This window comes from Zonotrichia albicollis, chromosome 11, assembly GCF_047830755.1.
Source record: "Zonotrichia albicollis isolate bZonAlb1 chromosome 11, bZonAlb1.hap1, whole genome shotgun sequence".
Lineage (NCBI taxonomy): Eukaryota > Metazoa > Chordata > Aves > Passeriformes > Passerellidae > Zonotrichia > Zonotrichia albicollis.
In genome coordinates this window covers 6532071-6549081 of record NC_133829.1, presented here as the reverse complement: position 1 = coordinate 6549081, position 17011 = coordinate 6532071, and the positions used below count along the sequence as shown (strand labels likewise).

At 41.4% G+C, this 17011-nt stretch overlaps 1 protein-coding gene across 11 annotated transcripts in view; it reads right to left on the bottom strand.

Moving 5' to 3' along the window:
* The window catches only part of AKAP13 (A-kinase anchoring protein 13), a 208791-nt gene that overhangs the window by 128316 nt on the left and 63464 nt on the right, over nucleotides 1-17011 (bottom strand). For all 11 annotated transcript variants that reach the window (XM_026791324.2, XM_026791323.2, XM_074549214.1 and 8 more), the window contains one exon: nucleotides 5825-5972. In XM_026791324.2, coding sequence (XP_026647125.2) covers nucleotides 5825-5972 — 148 coding nt within the window. The remainder of the gene's footprint in view (nucleotides 1-5824; nucleotides 5973-17011) is intronic.

Here is a 17011-nt window from a genome sequence, read left to right as displayed (position 1 = left end):
ACATGGAGACACAACACCCCTAAACAGAGCTTTATTAAAAGATGATTTCATTTCCTACTCCTCCAAAAGTGGAAATCCTGTCAAAACCTCCTATTTTCAGAATTCACACTGGAGCTATCAAACAATGGGCCCCCAGGCTGGGCAGCTATTTAAAGCCCTGCTGGAAGGACACGTTTGGGTTTGCTTGGTAGGTGACTAAAGACTAACTGCATCCTCCAAGTCACCATGGTGGAGCTGGGTTGAAAGAGGTCTTAAAGAGAGATTTAAGGACAGGAAAACCAGACAACAAATGCTGTGAACCCCACGAAGTATCTCAGATTTGCATCCAAGATGCATGCAAGAGATGCTGCCATCTGATTGCTTATGGAAAAGGAAGCCAAGGGATCTCCTGTGACCATCCAAAAAGTGCTTCTTTTCTGCTTCAGAACCCCTGAGTTCTAATTTTGAAAATCAGAGCCTGTCTTTGAAGTGCATTTGTGAAATGTACACAGTTACTGTATTCACTCTTGCAACACAGGAAGCCTTATGAAATACACAGGCACAGCACCAGCATTGGACAGGAGCCTCTGCTTTTCCTTTCAAACCTTTCACTAGAAAGGTGAAAGAGAGATTGAAGAGTGGGTAAAGATTTTTTTAAAGGCCTTTACACATGGCAGATGCCCTAAAAACCTAGAGAAGTGTAAGACCCCACACATCACATCTTAAATAATTTCAACACAGATTCAATCACTTTTTCCTGTGACTGATGTCATCTAGTACTGGCATCACTTCCTTTTAATTACACTGCCTCAAGCAATTAAATACACCAAAGAGGATGAACTGCAAAAAGTCTTCTTGGCTATGCTGGTTTAGTCTATTTTAAGGAGCTTTTTTGTTTTATAATTAAGAGTATTTTCAAATCCACAAGTGGTATTGCCAAGTGGCCATTTCTTATGCAACTTGTTTACCCTTCTGGTCTACCAGTACAAAGATTGTAATTCATGAAATACAGCTTTTTGTATGAAGAGTTGTTTCTTAGGGGAAAACACAGTCTGTGGTAGAAATGAATAAAGCATCACCATATGTAAAGGATTTCACAGTAAAATAAAAGTTTGAAATGAAGGTATTCCCAAGCTAAGTGAAATTAATTTTTGTCTATCCTTTTAACTAGCAGAAAGAAAGTAAGGAGAAAAAAACCCCTAAAACAGCAACTCTGGGAGCTAGGGAATTTAGAACAAGTTAAAGACTGAAGCTGCTTCTCTGCTTAGCTTAAGGATGGAGAGAAAGCTGAGAGTGAGTCAACGGGAATGTGTCAGCCCTGTGGAAACTGCTGGCAGGCAGCTACCAGCAGACAGACAGTCTCTCAGACCCTTTTTCTACATCCAGTTTTGATTCTCCTCCCCTTTGAAACCCACACAAGAATCCCTTATGAGTTCAACAAACATGAGGAAAGTGATTTTTGTATTATCAGAGCTCAGAGTGATACAACACATTGCAACAGTACTCACCAAGGCAATTACATCCCACAAAATTTACTTCTTGTTTTGGTGACCTGGCTCACAGACAGGGTGTTTCTTACCCTTCACTTATTTGATCAGGAGCTGCAGCAGCTCTGGATTTCTGGACTGTCTCTCTCTGTTTGAAATTTCATTTCAATTTCCCCATGTCTCCCACACTTTCCAGAACACCAGTGGTTAAATGCAAAGCAAAATGCATGTCCAACCATACAGCTGCTATGGGGATGGCATGCAAACTTTTGCAATAAATGCACCACACAAATAGTGGAGCTCCCAGCACAGCAGCTCCTGCAAGAAAATTCCCCCAGATCTCCCCAAAAGTTCCCAATGCTCAGAGGCCTCCACTGGCTACAGCAAGCTGTGGTTGGGACTTTTGACTTGTGTGGACGGTGATGAGGTCATTCCTTCTTCTGCTGGTTTGTTTGCCAGATTGTGATTTGAGGATTTTTATTATTGGGTTGGGTTTTTTCCCAGTGGGGAAAAAAGCTGCTCTAGCAGAGAGACAAGAGAGGAGGCTGCTGTCTTGCAATGAATGTTTCACTTCCCTGCTTTGCACAGATTTCCTTCACTACCACATGCAATCTGCTTGGCCTCAGTTACCCTCCCTACCCTGCAGAGATGGTAGAAAGAAAAAATGCATTGAGATTAGGGCAATCTCAGCTGCTGTAGGAATAAGGGCTTGCTGAAAAGCTCAGTTAATGACCAACACCAGGAGGACAAGCATCTGTGACCTAAGAGGACATATCCATGCCCAAGAGTACAAATTCAGCAACCAACCACAGCTAACCAGAGCAGCAGAGACGGTATCATGTCTCTACTTCCTTCCTGCTCAGACTTTTGATGCTTTCTTAACACCCAAACTCCAGAGACCAAGATTTTGCAGAGACCAAGAGATCCCCACTGGAGCAGTACGAGTGCCATTACACCTCCACCTGCCACTTAAAGCTGTGTCTGATACAACAATGCTTGAAATTGTGCTACACAGTGCCTCTGGTACTGAGGAAAACTGCTTCCATGAGGGAGAATTTCAACCAGATTAATTAGAAATAGAAGAACTGTAACAGTGACAGTAAAGCCAACAGTTAAATGAGGTTTTGGTAGCTTTTCACTGAGACAAACAAAAGCTTGCTTGGATGATGTAACCTGGTGTGTCCTTAGGCTGGCAAAAGAGGTACTGAAAGCAACAAAATATAATCTCCTGGCTAATTCTTGAATCTCAGTAGCTAATTCTGACACTTCAAGTTATGACTGATCAGCTCAGATGAGGATCTGCTTCTTACAAGGGGAAATTACCTTCCCTAAATTAACACAGCCAAGAGCAGAGCAGGATAAATAATCCATCCCATTCTTCAGAGCAAGAGCATAAATACAAGTAAGTATTCTCTAATTTGAAGAAATGATTAATCTGTATTTATCCACATCTTCAGGTACAATAAAGCTGCTACCATAAAATTACAATCAGAAGTCTTTTCTTTTACTCTGTACAGAAATAAAAGCTTACATTTGAACAGTATTATGGACTATATATATATTCAGTGTTTAAGGCTGATGATAAAAAAAGCATAGAAAGAAGCAGATTGCTCCAGTAATGATATAAGATGCAGGAGTCATTTAATTCTGCAGTGATAAGCTTTTATTTAGGTAAAGTCTTTCAGGATATAGAGAATTTTCACATACAATGAAAATTTATGGGGTATTTTGACAGCTTATATTTCCATTCCATTTTCTCTAATTTTTCACCTAAAACAACTTTATGTTGTTAAGATTTCTTTTCAAATGTGATTTTATTTGAAAGCTTTTCTAAAACATTCTGATTAATTTTGGCAGCAAACATAATGAAATAATTTCTCTGTCTTTTACACTTCTGTACATCAAGAAACCCACTGAAAATCTCAAGAAACAAAAATTACAAATGTGGGCTTGTTTTCAAGCTTGAACAGAATTACATCTGTTACCCCTTTCACCCCAGCTACTAATGGATTTCATCTGAAGTCTCCTGGGGACCAGATGAAATTTTGAGGATGTGGGGCAAGAATAAGGGAAGAGCCTTGGAGTCCAGAAGGGATGCAGAGGAGGTTCAGAAAAGGCAGAGAGGCTCCTGAGTGAATCAGCCCTTCCTCAGTGCACCTGAGCTGTCCCCAGGAGCTGCTGTGCTCACAGGGATGTGCAACACTCCTTCTATCACAGGAACAAATGAAAGATGCTCAGAGCTGGAAGTAAAAGGTGAGATTTTGGCTAAAAGCTGTTTGCAGGAGTTTCCTTGCAGAACACTTGCTAAGTGCCCGGGCTGGGTGTTTGAACAAGGGCTGGTCTCACACACACTGTGTGCTGTTCATGGCTAATCCCTCCGAGGTCAAATAACGCTCTGAGTCACCACAGCCATTGCCAAGGCAACTGGGGAACATACAGAGTGTAAACACATGATTACAGATTCACCGTACGTCCAGGAAGGAGGAGGAGGAGGAAGAGCTGAACTGAAGTAAGTCATACGTCCACTGAAATCAGTGTAATCACTGCTGAAACAACGCTGGACAAATGCATGGGTGACAGCAGAGGGGATGAAAAAAATCAGGCTATTCCATTTCTTGCTTTGCCTTTCCCCAACAACCTCTTCATCACTGAAGTATTTTTTTTTTCTTAGGCAGTCTCACCAAAATGAGGTATGAGCACAAATGAGGGTGCTATCCACATCTGAGATATCCCCCTTCCTTGCACCACATCCCAGGACAGTGCAGGAATGAACAACCTTTATGAAAGATCCCTAAAACTCTGTCTGAAACAAGCTGTATTTTGGGACAGATCCACCCCAGTCCAACTTCACACCCCACAAGATCATGACTATACTGGGTAAAAAAAAAAACCCACCAACAAAACAATCTATTATTGCTAAAGGAACAATTGAGAGAAATTCCCTCTTTTCCTTTTGAATCATAAACAGTGTCAGATTTCCCACTACCAGCACCAAAAGGAGCTGCAGGGGAGCCGTCCCAGTGACTCAGTTGTATCAGGAGCTGGCAGGACAGACAGTGCCCAGAGCATCACTCTGGTCCCACCTGGCAGCCACCTCCCTGGGCACATCCAGCACTCCTCAAGGGCAGCAGTGATGGGAAAGAATTGTTCCTGCCCGGAAATCCCATCCAGCAGCCTGGCTCCCACATGGGCTGCAGGGAACACTGGAGCTTTTCAGTTCCTTTCCTGGCACAGCAGCCACAGCCCCGAGGGAGAGGTGAAGTCATTTTGAGCAGGGCTGGCAGAGCCCCACGCCCACCACACAAAAGCAGGGAAGGAGTCACCCCCTTCTTGCTCTTCTGGGAGAAAATAAGCACTAATCTAATTGATTGCACGGGGCTCCAGTCATCAGTAGCCATAAAAAGGCTTCTCTTCCCAAGCCAACTGAACAACATGAACAGCACAAAAAGAGGAGGAAATGAAAAAAAACGAGTGGCCAACTTTTAGCTACTCATTCCCAAGAGAAAACAACTCCAAATTTTACTCCACGTGCATCTCTCACAAAACAATACTCAGGAGGTAGATGAAAAGACAAACCCAAGAAAAACACTTGATGGCCTGAGTTACACTGCGTGTAGTGAAAATGTCAGGCGTTTTTCTCACACTGGTAGCAGTGTGCTGCATAGCAACAAGTCAGAATGAAAGGTTAATGGTGAGGACTGCAGCCTGGAACATGCTCATTCCCACGGTCCTGAAGTCACCAAAGGGAAATGCTGATTGGTTTTGTTTTGTTGGTGGCACAAAGGATAAAAACAGAGGTGGGCTTTCATGTGGAAACCTACCTCATCTGCACCAGCCATGGAGAGACGGCACTGAGCAGCACATCACCTGTACTGCAAGAGCTCCAGAAATGCTCTGTGAGCTCTGAGCTGAACAGGATTTAGGAGAAAGGGTTGTATTTCACCAGGAAGACAGCAATGAACCTCAGTGAGTCAAGTAGATGATGAGTGTAGCTAAGACTTACTGGGCTATCCCATTTGGACAATAGCATCTGTGACTTTACAAATGTATCTTCCACCACCTTTGCTGCATTTAAAAGGTTTTTACTATGTGTATGTGTAACTGTGAGTTTTCTACAATAGTATTTCATAGTTACATATTAAATAATCGCAATCTCAAAGTCATATAATTCTAGTGAAATCAAGTAAGAGGATTTTAAAAGGCAAAAGCAGTCACCCAAACCATGTGTTCTATTCCTTGTGAATGTGTAAAAATGAGGATAAAGTCAACCAAGCAAAGAGCATTGCATTCCAGTCCACTTGCAGTAACCAAATTTCCCAGACTGATACACTGATATGCAAAGAAAGTCAATTGTTTACCAGGAGAAATTGTCTCCAGACTCCCAGGATTAATCTTTCTCGTGCTTGTGCAGTGTTGGACAGTTGATCCAGTGAAGACCAAATAAAAAACTACATCATCTTCAACTTTATCTTCCTCAGTCAGCTGCACTGTAATAACAGAGTCACCCTAAGAAAAAGGACAAGAAACAACATTAAGTTTACATAACCAAGAAATGCATAATCTAAAATAAAATTACTCTTCCTACAAGATTCATACTTTCCATTCATACTCTCCTTTCATAGGACTCAGTGTCCATCCTAATTTTCAGATATGAAAGCCAGTCAACATCAAGGAAACACGTTGAATGCAGCTCTAGGAAGAGACATGTAGAAATATCCAGGGTATTTTTAAAATAACAACTTAATACGGTAGAATGACACCAAGTCTGACAAAGATGTGCACACCCCACACAGGTTTTTTTGTATAGACACACATAACACACATATATATAGACATATATAACACAATATATATATATAAAATATATATCAGAATATAGACACACATAACAAATGAGATAGTGGCCAAAATTGCCTTTGCCCTCAGAAATTTGAGAAAATGCCCTAATTCTTGATTGAGCCCTTAATTGTCCAAGCTAGCACTGCAACCACAGATCCAACCTGATCACTGAACACATCTCTCATCCACAATCCATAAATACACAAAGGTACTAAAGTTTCGTATCAACTGAGATTTTTTTTTCCCACCTTCCTTACAAAGAAACACTAACTGTGGTGGCACAGACAGTGATGGCTCTTCTCACTCATCATATAAGCCCATGCCTTGGTGAAAAGCTCTGTGTGTTAGCAAATACAGCAGTTCTTCAAGCCTTGAGAAAAAACTTCTCATGATCTGTTGGTTAAACTCTCCTGCTTAGTATTATGGAGGATTTAGTTCAGTATCTCAGTATATTTTATCATTTAGCTCATCTTTGCTCTCAGGGAAAATTATATTTATAAAGGGCACACACAGTTATCACAATTAACCCAGCAAAGGGTACAGTAAATACACCTGAAATTCCTACATCTGCATGGGAATATGAACCAATTTCAGTATTCCATGGGGAAGGAAAAGCAAGGAAAGAGGATGGCTTACAGTTACTACAGACCTAGGTGAAGCATTTTCATTTGATGAAAAAATCATAATCGGCTCATTTAGGCAGGAAAAGACCTCCAAGAGCATCAGGTTAACCCAGCACTGTCAAGCCACCACTAAACCACGTCCCCAAGTGCCACATCTACACATCTTTTAAATGCCTCTGGGGTCTCCCCATACTTTGTTTATTAGCCTGAAAAAAATTATATAAACTACAAGATACTGAGAACAACAGTCTGTGATGTGACCTTCTGTCCCTTGCCTATGGAGATCAGAACCAGGTGGGTGCCCCAGTTTTACAGAGCAGCTGTGGCTGCCAGCTCTCTGCCACCACCCCACTGAGCACAGGGTTACAGCTGCAAATCTGGAAAAGATTTATTATTATTATTGTTATTGCGGATTATGTAATTCTGATTTGCATATTCAAGAGAATACATGTCATTTCCTTTAAAACCTCCCCCTTAAGAGGTTTCATCCTTTCTCTTTGTCAGATACAACTGCTGTAGACAATTCCCAGACTTCCAGACCCTCCCATGCATCCATCCCGTGTTAGCATCACTTCCCACGCTCTGCCTCACATCTCCTTCTCCTTTCCCTCAGCTCCTTTCACATTTCCTCCTCCAAATTCATGTCCATTTCTCCCCTGATCCAGCCCATCTGGCACCTCTTGCTACGGGCAGGACTGCACCTTGTTTTATACAAACAAGATTTTGCAGGCCAAATTCACGACCAGGTATTAAAATCAAATATGTGGGTCAGTGCTATGACATAGGAAAGAGAACCATAAATTAAAAAAAAAAAAAAACAACTCCACAACCTAATGGAGCAGCGAGTGTATTTTGTATTTTTGGAGGTTGTAGAGTTACAAATGTAAATTTTAGGAAGGTCTCACGCGATAATATCAGACCAGACTTCCAGCTGGGGAGGAAGGAACCATGTAGCAAAAGTCTATCTTGTATAGAGTCAGTGTTAAAATAAAAACAGGTGCAAAAAGAAATAAATCAAGCTTTAAATTCAAGCATGACCAGTTTACATGCTGAGTTGAAAACTAAATACTCAATTTCAAGCAAATGGATCCAGATTTTAGCTGATGTTCAAAAAAAAAACAAAAGCTAGAGTTTTAACCTACAAACCCTTTGTGCTTTGTTTTTTTTATATGTGTCTTTGTTCAAACCATTTCTCCCTTAAGGCATGAACATACCAAGTACTTAAACAGATTTAAAATGCAGGTGACACTTCAGAACATGCACCAACAGCACTGAGTGTTTAACACAGTATCCATTAAAAGAGATTTTTCTTTTATTTAACTCAGAAGTACAACTAGTCTAATTTTTGTGAAATCAAAGCAAATTGACATAGAGTTTTTGTGAGAAGGCACCTGTCTATCCATGCAAACTACTCACATTTCTAGGAAAAGCAATTTAATTTGCATCAACATTGCAAATGACAATTTGTATATATTTAGTTATTCACAGAAAACCTAGTAAATACATGTAAGAAACCTCAACACCAGAAGTTCCACATAACCTGAAATCTAAGCTGGAACTTAAACATATAGCTGAACAAACTTAGATACCTGACCTAATTTTGAAGGTGGAAGGTGGTCAGACCAGTGACCTCCAGCAGGTCTTTCCAACCCACTTGTTCCACTCCTTAGATTTTAATTCAGTTCATTTCAGTCATTGTTTAAGTCTAGGGGGGAGCATAAATTATCATCAGCTGGTATCAATTTAAAAGGTTCTTCAGCTGTGTCTAAGCAGCAATTCATGGTGGGAAGGTGTCCCACCACCCTGCTCCCACCTCTTTTGGAGGATCCTTCAGCAGAGACTGTGGAAAACTGAGCATCTTATTTATTGGATTTTTTTACTTTAATTTTTAAGTTGTCTCCCTGCAGGTATCACCTGAGCTAACACTGTTACTGTGCCTGGTACAGGGCACTGTGCTGATGTGACCCCAGAAGCAAAAAACTCTCCTTCCTCAACACACCCTCTACCTCCCAGTTACTGACAATTTCATTGTTCACTGCCAATTTTAATTTGATTTTTAAGTTATTCAAACAATGTATTTATTTGGAAAGGAAATAATGCACAGAACAAACCCCTCTCTTTCCAAGATTTTTGGACTTAAAGAAAATCAGTTACAAGTGCAGCCAAATTCCTCCAACCCACATAGAAGACTTTCCAACAGCCCTATTGCATTCAGCCTCCAAAAACATTTTAATTGAAGTATGTTTACCTTTATTCATTTAATATTGTCCAAAAAATGTCATCTGTTCAGGATCACTGCCACACAAGGTGGTTATTATAACCCTTCTTTCATCCCAAATGGCTAGAAATGGGAGGCCAGCCTGCCAATATCCCTTTGGTGAAAGTACAGACAGATCAAAGCCATTCTCTGGAATGCTCCAACAAATAAGAATAATTTAATTTCAAAACTGGTTTGGATCGACTAATATTTACTTGGCTTAAAGCCCATTGGAAATGAAAACATTCCATCGTGGTCCATTCATGAAAGAGGCCACCCTGTCCCTTGTCTGGATCTGAAAAATCCCTGGTCTCAGATGTAATGGGATGTAAAGAAGGTGCATGGGGCTCTTTCCTATACACATATTCCCTTCTCCAAACCACAGGGAGAAAAGCAGGTCTGCCTCACCATGGGACAGGTGCACTGGAAAAGCCAAGCCTGACCTCGAGCTCTAAACTAGAAAACAACACAGAAAGGGATTTTAGAGTGGCCCATCTCTGAAGTCTTGGCAGCAGAAATACAATTATCTCTAAAAAGGGCAAAGTACTGTCATTAGAACTAAACTCCAAAACGATTTAGACAAGGCACCTGTTTGTCAGTATGATTTGCTGGCATTAACACAACTCCACATTTTTGGGTAGTGGTTCTTCCAGTAGTTGTGGATCGTGCGTAGGCAAAGCACAAACAACTCCAAGTAAGTCTCTTAAAATGGACTATTTAGCTTCAAGGCTTTTTTTTAAAATAGATGACCTCAGCAATATTTGGAAGTGGCAATAAAGTGGACAAAACCTTTAAGCTCAAAAGAATTAAGATAAATTATGTTACCACCTTAAAAATACTATCTGTCTTCCAAAAAGAAATAATTGTTGTAAGCATATATAGACATCTATCTTTTTCCATTTCAAGCTTTGAAAAGCTGTCTGGTTTGGGGAAATCGGTCATCATTTGGAACCATGAAAACAGCCCTGGCAAATGCAGAATTCCAGATTTCAGGATGAAAATCATGAGTTTAGTTGGCAGTAGGGAAGGTACCCTGAGGGATATCAGCTCTACCAGAAACAGGTACACTTGTCAACAATGGACTGAAAAAGGGAAATAATATTCTTAACATGCTAGCTAACAAATTTTAACATTTCTGAAAACAAAAACAACAAAAAAAGAAACAACCCAAACAAACAAAACAAAACAACAAAAAAACCCCACCACATACCAAAAAACTCCCCAAAAAAACCCCAAAAGGCAAGCTGTACTTTTGTAGCTGAAGCATTTAATTGCTAATCTGGGTTTTCCCCCCCGTGGTTCATACTGGGAATTTTAAAGAACATTACTTAAGCCACTAACCACCCACCTATCTCCACACACAGAATCTAAAAATACCTATGAAAATTAAGTGTGCATTAGATGGCACTACTGCAGCACTCTATTGTTACTTCAACAATCTTCTTTTCATGAGAAAACACCAACAACCAGTAATCATTAATTTATTCTACCCAGAAAAGCAAAATGCAAAACTTGCTGCTGATCATTGACAGCAAACTGTGGCTGCATCCTCATGCAGCACAAACCTACTGAATAGGAAGTTCATGGTTTAGATGGGTTGGAGATTCACATGAAGGAAAGAAAGCTCTTCTCCCTAGGTATTTCCTTCTAAGAGGTGTAGGTTTTGGGGTTTTGTAGATATGATGCTTTATGAAAGAGGCTGGATTAGATGAGTAAAGGTAACCTGCCATTGTAACAAGTTCTGTTTTGTTTCCGCTACTCATAACATGAATCAGGCTCTGGTTGAGTCACTGCTTTATTGCATATTTGCTTCTTCCCCTTTGGGAAACCCTAAACTGCTCCCAGGAGAGCTGCACCATACCCAGTACAGCACAAAATCACAGCTGTGGTTTCTTCCTCCTCCTCCTGCAGTTCAGGCTCATTGGTACCTTTATTTATTCATTTTCAGATGGAGCTGGACTTGCTGTTACCCCAGCTAGTGCTTGACACAGAGCACCAGGATCAGGCTGGAATTCCAGCAGGAGGCAAGTCCTTTCACATCCTTGTGCTTTGAGTTTCCCCATCAATGAAATGGGAATCGTACTTTTCATCCAAATGGCTTTTAAAGGAACAGCTGGCTTTTCAATCACATGACGTTTTCTTTGGAAAGGGTGCAGCACTGACAATAATTAAGCTAGACAAAATCAAAGGGAAAGTTGAGACAATTCCACCTCAAACTGAGAACTGCAGAGGAGTCTGAAAGAAGCTGGAGCATGGAAAAGGGAACTACAAGGCACCTTTAAAAATGTAGGAGAAATCATCAGATAAGGAAAAAAGTACAATATAATTGTTTAGATGCTCGATGATCCATTACCATCTACCTCTGTCAGTACAAAACAACATCTGTAGCTAAACTTTTGCTCCCAGACAGTTCCCATATCTCAGCTGAGCACCCTGGAAGGTCCCTCCCATCTAAGGTTACTTTGGGTTGGTGCAAACTTGTGCTTAAACCATCAGAGAATGACATCTGGAAAGGACACATGGACATCCCCATGCAGAACAAAACCATGTGCAGCCACACAGGCTCCTGACTGCAAAAGGAAATGGGAGCTCAGACAACTACTTTTAGAGCAAACATGACAGTGCTCTCATCTCCTGGAATAACCCTTTTGATTGAGAAAGGCTTAGATCCCAGTTTTTCCAGGTCTGAGTAAGTGTTCCAGCCAGTCAGCTGTGACACAGCACTATCACTGTTGGCTCCAAAAACCACAGAATGCTCTTCTTCCATGGCAAGAAAATAACCTACACCCACCAAACTCTTGCAGGCTGCTATTCCCAGGTTAACAGAAAAACAGCTCACACTTGAGGGGCACAATCTGGGGATGGGTCCTACCTCCAAAACATCCATCTTAGTCCCTCCCCTTCCTTCTCTGAGTTTGTCAGTGGATCTCAAATGCCTCAACCTGGAACATCCATCCCCTTTTCCAGATGTGGCCATTTAGCCTGCAGGCTCCCACCACATGGATAGAAAAGGAAGGGACCATGGGAGGAGGCCAGAGGTATCTGTTACAGCAAGATAACAGCAATTATTACAGACATCCTCAATTTCACCACTATGGATTGACTCAGAGGAGCACTTAGTGGGGAAAAAAAAAAAGTCACATCAAACACAGCTCATTCTGCAGAACTCCAGGCCCCAGGAACAAAGGTAGGGCTGTGAAATGTGTCTGAACATGAGCAGCTCTAGAAATCCCCCCTCACCTGGAGATATCGCCCATGATTAAGGCAGTGACCTGGGTCAGGAGCAGGGAGAAAGATGGATGTCATTGGGGTGGAGTGTTGCAACCTCCTGCAGATAAAACCTTCAGGGAAAGACTCCAAAAATAAACAGAATGGCAAGTTGCCAAGTTTTGGGGCAGATTGTGTTCTTTTACATAGTCAATGACTTCAAACTCCTTGATCTTAAAGCATGAAGCAGAGAAGTTTTCCTAATAAAAAAAAAAACAAAAAACCACCAGCACAAAAGAAGACAGCAAGAATAACTCCAGTGGTTTAAATAAAATAAATATGAAAAAAAAATCGACTTCCAGACCTAACCTTATTTCCTTTTTAAATTAACAGTAGTGCTATTATTTCTACCAGTGAAAGGTTTCAGGTTAACAGCACAGATACTGAGCACCTCTGTGATGAGAAAGCCAGATTCTGCAAAGCACTCTCTCATTCTTTGGAAAACACAATCACAGACCATTCTGTCTTGCCCACAGGCCACTAAAAGAGCAGAACGATAGTAGACATTTTTCTGCCAGCCCACAGAGCAAATCAAGGTGATACCTTCCATATTTCATTAACACTGCACTGAGCCAAGTGATCTCCTCTTCCAATACTAGCCAGAAAGCCATGACTTGAAACAGACCACTTTCATTCCTCAAAGGTGAAAAATAATTTGGTCCAAAAATAAGATTAGCTTAGCACACTGATGGATAAAATGTTGACACAAGTACAGAGTGAAAAGATCATTTATTCAAGACTCTTAGGGCAAAAAAGAATTTATAGGAAAACAAGGACATTTATGCTAAACAGCCCTGAGCTGTTGCCTCCAGGTCCAAAGTGGCCCTCATGGATACACAGTGAGTGCAACCTGTACTAAAAACACAGCATGGACACCCTCAACTTGCCTGTCTGCAGAGCCAACATTGTTACAGCTGATTTATTAACAGAGTTGATTTATTAACACCACCTCACAGTCTCAACCACAGCTCAAGCCAGTCCAGGTGCCTAATCCTGCAGCAGGATTTGTTGGCAAAGAGATAAAAGGTTTGAGGAGGGCAAGGTGTGGATTTTCTACTCTGAACCAGTGCGAGCAGCACAAACTCCTATGGGAATGGGTATGCTTCAAGAAATCCATTATTAGTTGCCACATCCTTTGACAGAGCATGTCTCTGTCAGCCTCCAAATCAATCATCCCCAAGATGAGTCTTTATTGAGTGTCAAGATGCTATTATAACCATTACACACATATTAATCCATGCAGCTCAAAGGAGATCTCTACAGACTGCCAGCAGAAATCCATCAAAGTAACAGGATCTCATTAGTGCTGAGAGAGACACATGATTTATCTTCATGCAGAGATCTTCCTGACATGCCACTCTGCTGGCCAGAGCCAGGCAGGTTATTAGATTGGGCTGTTAATAGCTGACTTAGCTGTACCACTGCCTCAGCACAGGGCTCCATGTGCTCTGCAGCACTCAGAGCATGCAGAGTGCATCAGCTCAGTGCCAGCCTGTGCTGCACACAGACAGCTCTCACAAAACCAAACAGCCAAGGTCATTTCTAATAATTTTGGCATGCACAAACACGTGGTAAAATTAACAGTACAATTAGCAGCAAAATCAAACTTAAGGAGGAAAACAGAAAGGATAAGAAGAGTGCCATTCACTCTTTTGTACTAAATGTAAATACCCAAGGAAAAACTGAAATGGGGACTTCATTGTTTTGGTGGATTTGGCAGCACAGTAAAGAAAATATCAATTTAATTTTCATTTATTCACACCGTTTAGTGTTAGCCAGGCTATTCACTTAAGGAATTGTGCACTTTCTGCCCTGAATAAGCAAGTATTGACAGTAATCCCAAGGCCCTTCCACCACAAACCCTGCACAGCTCTGGTATAGAGAAGGAGGTGTAGATGTACACAAAAGCAGTAACACATTGGAGTTAACCTTTAAATTATGCACATCTCCATGTAATGTCACAAAGAACACAAAGACAGGACAAAAGAAGGTGAAATTTCTTTGTAGCACAATGTCCCCTCCAGTACCATCCAGTTTCTACAAGTACTGGTCCTTAAGGCTTTTTTTCTGAAATTCTGGAAACTACTTCAATCAGTTCCTAGAAAAACACACCCAAATTGATGTGAATGTCTTGCTCTGGCCTCATCCTGAAGCCTCTTCTGTTCTTCATTACATTTACGAGAACCAAACCAGGTAATTTTATAACCAGCAGCTTGAGTGATTGATAGTATTTCCTACTAATTGCCCATCTAGCAATAACAACAAAATTGCAGTGCTTAGGAGCAATAGCAGGCAGTCTGAATGTGTGCAGTGACTAAGAGAAATCCAGCTACTCTCTTGGCACCAGAAGGATGGAGAGAGTCACAATTCCTGGAAGATAAAGTACATATGATGACATATTATTAGAAGCAATCTTCTACCACTGGACTATTTTCACAAATAGCCTTGGGGTGTCTTAAAGAAAACCAAAAGCAAAAAAAAAATCAGGTTTGAACACTAAGATCCAAAAGCAGAAGAGAGCTGAAGGATGGCTTTTTCCTGGTGCTTCAGCCTCCTCTACAGTACAGCAAAACCTTTAGACAGACAGAGCTCAATGTGTTCCACAACACTCATTTTCCTGACAGCTGCAAAATATCCTCACCAGTCTCTAAATTTTTCACAGCTACAGCACTTACAGCTACTGCAATGACTGAGGCACTTTTTGAAGTGACATTTTTGCCATTAGAGAACAGAAACCATTATAATCATTACCTTACTGATGAAGTAAACCATCCCACCCACAACTGCAGACAGGTGAAACTTTTGTAATGTTTAAAAGAAACATCAATACAAACACAGGCAGCCTTAAAAATGTGTCCTGCAACAGAACTGCCACTTGATGGCACTGCACAGCATCGAGCTACAGTGATTCACAATTATTTTATTTTCCACTTAAGCACAATATGGAATTGCTTTACTGAGCCAGGCAGAGGACAAACACTTGCAGGGAGATCACATCCAACACAGCCTTTGAAAGCAATAGGAAGCACTGCAGGTACAGTGCAGGGGATTTGGGAGGCTATGTGAAATTTTGGCTTCATGAAATCAACATCTTCATGAGCACTGCTCTCACATCAGCTTTGCTGTCAGAACTGCCTCTAGCTGAACAAAATTACTGTCAGCACTTTGTTACAGGAAATACAGCAGGGGCATGTATCCTGAGGAGTGACATGGAAGTGTGTTTGTTCACTCTAAAGGTAGCAGAAGAATACACCCCACAGTGGAACAGTAGTTCAAGAGTATTTTTCTTCTCTTAAACCCAAATGCAGACCTCCATTGCTTATTCCTCCTGAGAGAAGAGGAAGCAACACTGTCAGTGATGCTGGGGATGGGACACCATCTCTTGTGTCTGTCCAGGTACTCCCAGCTCATCAGCTACCACAAGAAGTAATGAATCCCAAACACAGAGCCCAAGACAAGTACATAATTTCACCCAATTTTAATATAACTCCTAGTGTGATAATATAAGGATTCCTTCTGCAGTTTCAGAAAGCAGGAGGAAGCAATCTAACAGCTCCTCAAAAGTAGATAATTGTCTCTGCTTTCCCACCCCTACCAGATGTACCAGGTCTGGCATCTTCTGCAAGTCATATTAAAATTCACACATAATGCTGCAAAGTAGTGGTGAGGTAAGGGCAGAATTTCAGAGAAGTGCTCCAGACTCCAAGCCAGACTGTTTATTGTTTACCAGCACTTTCACACCCACAAAACAGGATCACAGAAGAAAAGTTCAAATAGATAATGGGGGGAAGAGGGCTTTGAACCCATATCCAGCACTTTTAGTTTCAGACAATTTGGAAGAAAGGTTGAGAAAAGGCCTCTGAGCTACAGTTTAATCAACAGCTTCTCCTGGAGGAAGATGTTGCAGATGGTCTGGCAGCCTCATCCGACTTCTCCAGGCAAAGCTGCCTTCAGTAAATGCACAAAAGTCACCATTTCACCAACAGCCCTATGCTAACATCACACAGATCTCATGAGCTACAGAATATCTCTCAAGAGGGGCAAGCCAAGCAGTCAGACTCATAATGACCAGACTGAGCAGAGTCTGCTCTGGGGTGTGACAGAAGCCAGAAGCAGCAGCAGGGAGCTTTGCCAGGGGACGGTGCTGAGCTCAGGTGGCAGCTGCCAGACACCCATTTCCACAGAAGGGATGGCTTCCTGCATGATGCAGACCAGAGTTTGGGAAGTGGAGGATGAAAAGAATCTAAATCAAAGATCTGAGTGACAAAAACTTAAAAGATGAGGTCAAGCACAGTTTAGTGAGGAAAGTATTTTGCCTGGAGAATTAAAGCAGAGCCAGACAAGCTGCAATATACTCCTCTCAAAAACAAAAATCAGTTTATTCAGGCGCCCCAGCTGACTTTCTTAAAACCAACCAAGCAGCAGGTTCTTCCACAAGTAATGCAAGCAAATATTTTATTTGTAAAAGGTGCTCAGAGGCCTCCACTCATTCATTACTCAAAGACATTTTGAAGGTAGGGCAGAAAGCTAGTTTGTCATTAAGAAGAAATCAAGTACCC